Source organism: Cynoglossus semilaevis, chromosome 10 (genome assembly GCF_000523025.1).
Source record: "Cynoglossus semilaevis isolate Cse_v1.0 chromosome 10, Cse_v1.0, whole genome shotgun sequence".
Lineage (NCBI taxonomy): Eukaryota > Metazoa > Chordata > Actinopteri > Pleuronectiformes > Cynoglossidae > Cynoglossus > Cynoglossus semilaevis.
This window is the reverse complement of record NC_024316.1, coordinates 14,125,150-14,134,618: the sequence shown is the minus strand read 5'-3', so window position 1 is coordinate 14,134,618 and position 9,469 is coordinate 14,125,150. Positions and strand designations below refer to the sequence as shown.

General features: G+C 39.4%; 1 protein-coding gene and 1 long non-coding RNA gene across 3 annotated transcripts; one reads left to right on the top strand and one right to left on the bottom strand.

Annotated features, from left to right (window-relative positions):
- Nucleotides 1-4: 4 nt before the first annotated feature.
- Nucleotides 5-9,265, bottom strand: trim101 (tripartite motif containing 101). Of its 2 annotated transcripts, XM_008318944.2 has the most exons (11): nucleotides 8,911-9,147; nucleotides 6,760-6,938; nucleotides 6,486-6,669; nucleotides 6,083-6,178; nucleotides 5,915-5,992; nucleotides 5,593-5,748; nucleotides 5,469-5,491; nucleotides 5,154-5,278; nucleotides 4,217-4,656; nucleotides 1,882-2,013; nucleotides 5-1,330 (listed from the first exon to the last, which is right to left on the bottom strand). In XM_008318944.2, the coding sequence occupies exons 1-10, from the start codon at nucleotides 9,100-9,102 to the stop codon at nucleotides 1,927-1,929; spliced, it is 1,560 nt and encodes a 519-aa protein (XP_008317166.1). In that variant the 5' UTR covers nucleotides 9,103-9,147; the 3' UTR covers nucleotides 5-1,330; nucleotides 1,882-1,926. The 2 variants fall into 2 exon arrangements, with proteins under 2 accessions (XP_008317166.1, XP_016891505.1); XM_017036016.2 differs by lacking the exons at nucleotides 5-1,330; nucleotides 1,882-2,013 and adding an exon at nucleotides 2,843-2,999 and having other exon boundaries at nucleotides 8,911-9,265.
- Nucleotides 2,013-4,695, top strand: LOC112487585 (uncharacterized). Its single transcript, XR_003050801.1, has 3 exons — nucleotides 2,013-2,496; nucleotides 2,816-3,018; nucleotides 4,642-4,695. It is a non-coding gene; the product is annotated as an uncharacterized LOC112487585 (long non-coding RNA).
- Nucleotides 9,266-9,469: the final 204 nt, after the last annotated feature.

Here is a 9,469-nt window from a genome sequence, read left to right as displayed (position 1 = left end):
GTGATAATCCCACAATGTCAACCACAAATTGAAGTTCTTATCTTGTTAAGAAAATCGTAATTTGAAAGGTTTTTGTCATAAAATCATTCAATCAATCATCATGATTTGTAAAAACAAAACCAAATGTGTTTTCAGTAAATGTACATTTCTAATCTAATATTCAATTGACGTTAACGCCTATGGGGACACAACACGGTAATTCATTAACTTTATTTCGAAGGCGCATCCAACAAAAAGGAAGTTGTGTTCCTCACCGTTCACGAATTCCGCCCTGCTGAAGTGACGTCACTGTGACAGGTGTCTTGATTTGTTGGAGTTCCAAAACTTTGTTTGAATTATTTCTTTTTGAAGGTTTGTCGGTCGAACAAAACCGACAAATCAGTCGAACTATACCTACTGTGTGTGTCTCAGAATCTACAAAAACAATCGCAGATATCAGGGACCACAGTTACGTGTTTATTTGGTTGAGATCATATGAAATCACAGTTTTTTTTTTCCTGGGAAAAAAATGACAAAAAGTGCTCTAACTCACACTCTGCTTCATGCAGTGACCATTGATTTTTTTTTAATAAAAAAGATAATCTTATATTATCAATGTTCAAACAATTTCTTTGTGTTTTATAACAATCAACAAAAAAATATCTCTAGTGTTGGACTACACCAGAGGACTGTGCTTTTTCCCCCTTCTAATCACCACAGTGTATAGCAACTTGTTGTGTTGTTAAAGGTAAGCTTTGTTCAAGAAAGACATTAAGAATCTACAAAATATATTAACACAAGTTATTTTTACCAACACGTCTGATTGTATCTACAATCTTCTATTCCAATTCTTCATTTTACCCAAACTTTATTTCTTATAGTTCTAGACTATAACACTGATGTACTACTTTCTAAGTACTTCCTCAACTATTAGGAATTTCTTGTGTGCCAAGGTAAAAAACGCATACAACACCTTTCACATGAAGAGGCAAAAGCCCCCGTTAAATACTACTCTGTCAGCATTCACAAAATGTGTTTTTTCTTAAATGAATTATTGATCCAACACTCTGTCTTCAAGAGCGGTGGTGCCTTCAGTCTCTGACTTTGATCCAGTTACTGCATGTCTTTTTAATCTCAGAACAGCAATGACTTGATGAAATGAAAGCACGTCGTCCTGGCCTCAGCAATGTACCATCTCCAGACACGTTTCCCCCTCCTTCCATCACTTCTTCTTGTTGACAGGGTTCAGCCAGGAGAAGGAGAATCTGGGTCTACGAGGAGCCTCAATGACGGGGGAAGAGGTGGGAGGGGAGAAGAGAGGAGCGGACCCAGACCTAGTCTCAGACTCCATCTGAAACACAGGCCCACAGAAGAGGGGTTTAAACCAATTTAAAAAAAAATAGAGATTTACCATTTCTGTTTTTATACAACTAGGCCGCCATATTGGATCTAAATCTCTATGAAAGAGCAAAAGCATTTGTTTAATTTATGTCTTCATTGTCATCGTAACAGTCGTAATTACAAAGCAATACCACAAGGTGTCAGCGAAGACGCGTGTTCTGTTTTTTGATATTGAATAAAAAACATAAATCACAAGTGATTTTTGAAATAATGTAAAGACTGTTATTTTTCAAGATGAGGTATTTAAAACACGTATCGCCATATGGAATAACTTGCTAGTCGTTTTGAGAAACATAAGTAAAGTTCATACATTGATACAATCGTTTTTAAAAGGTTTAAAATCGTAGTATAAACGATTGTGTTTTCTGGTGTTTATACACGAAAAGGGTTTTTTTTTGTTTTTTGTTTTTTTGTTTTTGCTTAGTAGATGAAACACGTCAACAATCTTTAGAATAGAAGCATTGAAGAACGACCTCTAGTGGAGCAGGCAGGCGATTGTACCTGAGCTGTGCAGTAGTGCGGATTCAGCGGTGTCTTCAGCTGGTGCTATGTGTAAATGAAGCAGCCGATGTAAGCCCACACCCTCTGTAGGATGACCAGGAAGGCCAACAGGTAGAAGATGAGAGTGATAGCCTGGAGAAAGATGGAGGAATGACGAGAGAGAGAGAGCGAGAGTGCGAGAGAGAAAGAAAGAGAGGGGCATGGAGTAGATGGTGAGCATGCGAAGCCAAAAGTCAGAAAGAAAAAGAGAGTGAAAGAAAGAGAAAGACAAAAATGAAGAGTATGATACTGAATAATGAAGGAAAACAATAGTGAATAAACAGATGGAAAGACATTGGCAGGACAAATGTGAATATTATTTTAACGGAAAATGACCATCTTTTCATGAAATTGATATTTTCTCCCAATTAAAATCAAATTGTACATTTTGTGCTAATATGAATCAATGGGTGAGACTTTTATCGTTTTTTAAATTTAATTTCCCACCGCTGAAACATTTGTTTCCCCGATGTGTTTTACACGGACTCTTATTGTGATGCACACGACGCAAGGAACGCTACAAACAACATAGAATGAATTAAAAGGCAGTAAATGTCGCAAGTGAGCTAGAAAAAAGTATATTTTTTATAATGCTTTTACGTTATTGTTGATAATGTTATTAATGTATGGCTATATGGATATTTTATGCATACCTTTATACAATTATAGTGTTACCGTTGTTTTTTTCTTCGATATCCTACTGGCCCTACTTGCCGTTGTTTTTTTCTTCGATATCCTACTTGCCCTTTTTTTTTGTTGTTTTTTTTTTACTATTTTTGCCTATTTAAATAAAATGTAATCTAATTGAATCCAAGAAACTAATGGAATAATGTAACAATTACAACAATCACCAATATTTGAAGGTCAAATTTACATTGTGTTCATTTTTCCTGAGACTCAGCCCACAGCCAACAATACAACATCAAGAAGACAGAAATAAAGGAAAGTCAAAGACAAAACAGATGAAAGCGTGAAGGTGAACAAGTGGAAGCATCAGCAAGTGGGTGTGGAGTGAAACGGCCCGGTCGGTGATGGCAGCGAGGATGATGGTACTGATGAAGCGAAGTCCGTACACTGACCTGAGGAGAGACGCAGGAGGTTAGTGTCTCTCTACTCCCATCCACACCTGTTTCAGGCTTTGTTTCAAAGTCTTGAGACTGTTTGCTGTCCTCCAACAGTGAACTGTCAGAGTCAGACTCTTCACCGGATTCTTCTTCTATTGTACTCTGTGTACTCCTACCACTGTCAGGAACATCTACACCTTCAGGCACACTGACTCCCAGGGTGTCTTTTTTCAGTGTAGCGGAGTCCACTGCTGTTACTACAGTGTCCAACTCTACTTCAGAGACAATGTCTTTGTCTGAACAAATGCTTTGTTTTTCTGTTGTCTCTGCTTCACTGTTTATCTTCATCAACAGCTTCTCTCCCGGCTCTAAACTACAATTTAGACCTGAAACATCTTCTTCAGGGAGAACACTCTCCCTCTCTCCATCATCAAGGTTTGAGTCAGATCCTTGTTCCTTGTCTGAATCAGTCTCCTCTGGCACATTTGTGTCACTGTTGTCAGAAGAATCTTCAACACAACCAGGATCAAAACTTCCCTTCTCCAGACATGAACATTTTTCCATATTCCCAGGCAGATAAATCGAACCCTGAACATCTCTGGGCTTCTCATTCAGCTCAGACTGGGATTCATGAAGTGTTAAATGTCGTGACTCAGTCCTGGCTCGGTCATTCTGACTCACGGCCTCCAGTTGTATGTCAGCTGGTTGTGTGGAGCACATCATCAGTTTTGCCCCGGTTGCCGCCCCTGGTTTGTACCAGCTGGGGTAAAACGTCTCATGTGTTTCCTTCTTCATCTGAACTTCTTCTTCTTCAGCCTGAACATTAGGATTTCCTTTTATCTCTATCAACACTATCTCATTATCTCTGTCAACACTAACACAGGATTAATTGTATTATTATTTATGTATGAATTTTTCGTCATTTGTTTTTTTACTGAAGTTGACAAAATTAGTTGTTAATAGGCCAAGATGTGTTTTAATAATAATAATAATAACAATAATAATAATAATAGTAATAATAATAATAATAATAATAATAATAATAATAATAATAATAATAATAATAATAATAATAATAATAATAATAATAATAATAATAATAATAATGTTGTGTTAACGGCAGATCTGCTGCCCCAGGCTGCCCCCTGGAGGCGCCAAGTATGTAGTTCCTCTGGGTGTCACTAACAGATTGATTGATATTCTGTCCAGCAGGTGTCGTACATGTACTGTACCTGTAGCGTGCTCATCCCCTCCTGCTGTTCACAGATGATTGGCTGTTTGACTGGTCCAGGAGTTGTATATGTCTCTGCTCCGTCCTTCACCTCCTGCTTCTGCTCCGTCTCCTCCTCTGCTTCTTCTTCTTCTTCATCTTCTTCCTCCTCCTGCTCTTCTTCCTCTTCAGTGTTCTCATCCAACTCTTCATCATTCACCTCTGCCTCATCGGTCTCAGTTTCCAGCTGTGTCTCTGCAGGTTCTGCAGAGTCTGTAAGGATGTCCTGAGCTGGTGGACACAGGGTGGACGTGTGGTCTTCTGGAATTGTCTCTTGTAAAGGTTTTAGATCCGATCCCAGATGCTGTGTAAATATTTCCTGATTATGCTCTGGTTCTTTGTTCTGTTCACATGACTCACTGGGTTCTTCTGGCTCTGGTTCTTCAGGTGAATCCACCACAGCTGAGGAGAGACGGAAGACAAAAAACAGTTCAAGCAAAGTCGTGTTTTTGTCAACAAAATGTTGTTTAATATTTATTAATTACAATATAAATATATATAAATGATGTATCATTTTATGTATAGTTTATTTGATACTTCAATAACATTATGATATTTATTCAGATTAATTTTACTCAGATAATTCAAATAATAACTTTTCTACACGGAGACTTCACTTCCTGTAGCAACCATTTATTTTTAGCACCGACTGATTATGGAGCTGAAATCATTAACAGGAAATGAAGTTAACTGGTGAATGTTTGATCCACACTCCTGCTCCTGGCAGGTGACTTAACGGTTCAGTCGTAAACACACAAAGGAAAGAAAAAAAATTAAAAATAACAATATGAAGTTTAGAAAAAAGAAAAATTTTAGAGATGAATACAAATATTGTTTGGTAGTTCCTGTACAGTAAAGAACGTTTTCCAGTTTGTGTCCCACAGACGTAGGTTTCCTACCTTTGAGAAAGTCTACGCTCCTCAGAGCTCTCTCCTGGCTGTCGAAGTTAAAGGTGTAAGGTTTCAGGTTCTCATAGCCTGGTTCTAGTTTCTCCGTTGGGCAGGAGCTGTTTGCTGCTACAACGCTGAAGCCAAGGAACGTGAGAAAAAAACAGGGAACAGGGAGCAAAGAATGTACATGAGGAAACGGAGGAAGCAAAAAAAACAACAACAATATAATGGGATATTAAAACTACTAGTAAATAAATAAACATTAAAAATACACTTTATTTTGGTAAAAGTCAATCACCTGTAGGGAGTTACATAAATACTCACTTTGTAATCAGCTCTCCAGAACTCTGGAAGAAGGAAAATGTAAATATGAGACAATTGTATAAATACTGTGATAGTGATAAAACACAGACTGTAAGAAGCACCCCCCCCACCCCCCACCCCCCACCTGGACAAACGCAGCCATGTCTGGCTCCTCCATGCTGCTCGCTGCTTTTTCCATGAGTTTATTGTTGGTCTCCACACTCTCACTGTAGCAGTGCATCAGTGCCTGGATGTGACTCGTCTTCTCCTCCTCCTCAGAGCTGATTTGCTGCGTCATGGCCTTTGAGGTAAAGAAAAAAATGACAACAATGACAATACACAGTCGTCTAGATGAGTACTACAAACTACCTACTTGTACTTCACACCAGACAGCATCTATTATGTATGTCTGTTGTACAGTACTAGGACAACAAAGTGAGGTGAACGAGACGACAACCAGCCCTGACCTTCTGTCTCTCTCCCAGGATGGACATCATGTTGTTGAACGAATCACACACACTCTGTTTCTGGGCCTTGCAGTTTTCCTGTTGACAGGATAATGTAGTTCATATCAGCTGTAGCATCAGAGTCACCACATCATAAACACCATAAACAAGTACTGCAAAAAACCACACCTCTATGTTTCGGATGGTCTCCTCCAGCTCGCTGATCAAGTCCTTTATTCTGTCGTTGACCCCCACCAGAGAACCGATGCCTTCATTCAGCTCATCCTGTGGTATCGACACAGAATGGTTTCATTTAATAATATATTTATTTCAAGCTTTTTATTAACACAATGAAGAAAAATATATTATGTAACAGAAGGTGAAGGTGAGAGTACTGTATTTTCCGGACTATAAATCGCACTTTTCATCCTTTGGCCAGGTTTGCGACTTATACTCAGGTGCGGCTATTAATTAAAATATATAATGTCACATGTTTGTTATTTTCACACCTACAGCCGCTAGAGGGCACTGGTGCGACTTATACTCCAGAAAATACGGTAGTTACAGTTGGCAGTAGGAGACGTCGCGTTACCTTGTGCTCCTTGTAGACGTCTGTGAGAGGAGCCACCTTACAAGACTGATGGGCGCCAAACACTTTACAGAGAGAGCAGGTGGGAACCTGACAGGTGACGCAGTAGATGTTCACCTTCTCACCTTCATGCTCCGAACATGTCACATATGCAGGAGGAGGAGGAGGAGGTGGAAGAGGAAGGGGGCTGCAGAGGAGGAAGAATTGGACACCTCACTGTGCTGCACCAGGACCTCCACTCAGGAGCGTCACTAACCTGGAGTGCATTCACACTTACCTTGCATTGGTGCCGTTGCTGACTTCCTGTTTGTAGATGTCAATGATGTTCTCCACCAGCAGGTTTCGCTGAAGGCCGTAGACACCGTGGCGATCCAGCACCACCTCATGTCTGCAGGACGGACATCGGAAACGCCCACTGTTCACCAGCATAGTGGTCCGAGCCTGGAACAGTGACGGCTGCGAAAAATAACAACAACAGAGTCTGGAGTTACTGGACCAGTGAGACTTTGACGCCGGGTCATCAGCTGTGGACGTCAGTCTGACTTTTCACACACAACAGTTGGAGTTTGTTTTCCAGTCAGATGAACTGTAAACAGGGATTTCATCATTGCGCAGCTGTAAGTTTTATAGCCACTAGGGGGATAAACTTGTTGTCCAACTTCGTGATGGCATATTTTGGAAATGTTTACTCAAACATAGGGATCCAGGTCTTTTTGGTGTTCATAACATTTTAGTACTAGATTTAAAGCTTAACTAATACACTACTACTGAGGATGTACAAAGGATGTAGAATAAAAGAAAACAAATCTACCAGATTATATCCCTTTGTCCAGGGATGATTACATCCCTTTACATCGCAGATTATATCCCGTTATTAAGGGATTTAATCTAGCAGCGACTCTGTGCCTAATCTTAGACGCTGAAAAACAACAACATAATAAAATGATATTTAGAAGTTAGTCGAGTAATAAAAAAAATTCAAACAAACTACATTTTTAAAGGTAATAAAAATGGGCAAAGAAAAGATAACTGGTGCTAAGAATGTAGCAATAAATGTAGCAATGGCTAACTGGCTGTAAACCCTACAGCACAAATAATACTGTGACAAACTGTCCTGTCTGTTATCTAAATTTAAATCAATTCCATAAATCAGTAATTACACCGTAACCAAACATTTTCTAGATTTTGCCAAAAAACAAAAGAAAATACTCAACGTTATCTTGAAGTAAAAGCTACACAAAGAAGCTGCTACAGTTAACAAAAAGCAGGGGAAACAAAGTGGGAATTGAGGGCAGAAATGTCAGAGGAATCAGTCAAGTGAGGAGAGGATCTAATGAGGAGATGAATGAGAGGAAGTATGGATGTTTCCTGAAATAGCAGCTGTAATAAGCCTCAGCTGCTGCTGGGCCTGTGTGAGGAGTCACAGCTGGGCACAGACAAACACTGAGTACCAGCAGAAACACGGATTGATTTGGTTCAGCCTCGGTCGACAACGGTTCTAGAATCACTAGGTAAATGTACTATTTGACAAACAGCATTAGAGCTACTGTGAGGAATCATTTCATTATTTGAGCTAAATTACATCATTAAAGATGATTTGATGTCCAGAAATATTCAAAAGCAATAGATAGTTATTATGACAGATGAGTCAGTTTGATGATTTTTGCAGTTTTGGTGTATTGTATTTTCCGGGCTATAAGTTGCTCCGGAGTATATAAGTCGCACCAGCTAGCTAGAGAACATGTGAAATTATATATTTTAATATATAAGTCGCACTTGAGTATAAGTTACAAACCCAGCCAAAGGATGAAAAAAGTGCAACGTATAGTTTGGACTCTAGGTGTGAACATCGACACATGTTAAGTTATTGGGTTTAAGGTGCACCGAGGTCAAAGGTCATGAGCAGCAGAGAAGGTTTGAAGTTTGTTTCCATCTCAAATACCAAGGCAGTAAAAAACATGAGTACATGCACACATGCTCTCTCTCTCTCTCTCTCTCTCCCTCTTAGCCTCAGTTACTGTACATACGCACACACATACAGAACACAAACGTTCACTCAGTCGTCAAGATCGACAAATATCAGTCCTTAAAACAATGACAGACACTCGTTGTGATCCTGGTCTAAACAATGGCAGTGAATGTGGGTCAGTTGGTTTTTCCATGTCAGTGACTAAACCAGTTGTACATCCCTGCATCTCATTTTTAGACACTGATAATCCACTGAACACAGATGCAGCAGCACATGCACATGCAGACCACACACGTCTGCACACAAATATAGACCAGACTCATATATTGTCATTGATGTCCAGATGAAAAACAATAGTTTTAGTATCCACTCAGTTTTGTCCCCGAAATACAAAAGATCCCCAGACAGATATTGTGTCCCCACAACTTCTGTAACACCAGTTCACACAGTGACACACACCTGGTACAGCTCATTGGCACACTTCCTGCACAGGTTGTGCTGGCAGGGCAGAATGACCACCGGCTTGGTGAACAGTTCCAGGCAGATGGGGCAGATCAGCTGTTTCTCCAGGGTTGCCAGGGCTGCCTCTCGTTCTGCTCCGCCGGCGCCGCCCTGCAGGCAGCTCAGCTCTACAGGCAGGGCCATGGTCATGCCTCCGAACTTTACCTCCTCCTGTTGACAAGAGGAACAGGAGACGGTCAGTTTGATCCACGTAGGTAAGATTTGTTTGAATGACACTTATTACATTACAGTTCTGAGAACTGTCTGGGAACAGAGAGGACCAGCAGCCACTGATGAAATCTTTCAATGATGTGGAATTTATTTACCACTGCTTAAAAAATTTAAATTGATATATATAAATAAATGTAAATAAATTGATTCAAATTAAAATAAATTAATATAAATAAAATAATTGTCTACATATAAGCAATGCCATTAAATTTTAAAAATGTTGTAAAGATAAAATATATTTAAAATAAACTGAAAAAATGAAAAATAAAAAATAAAATAAAAAAAT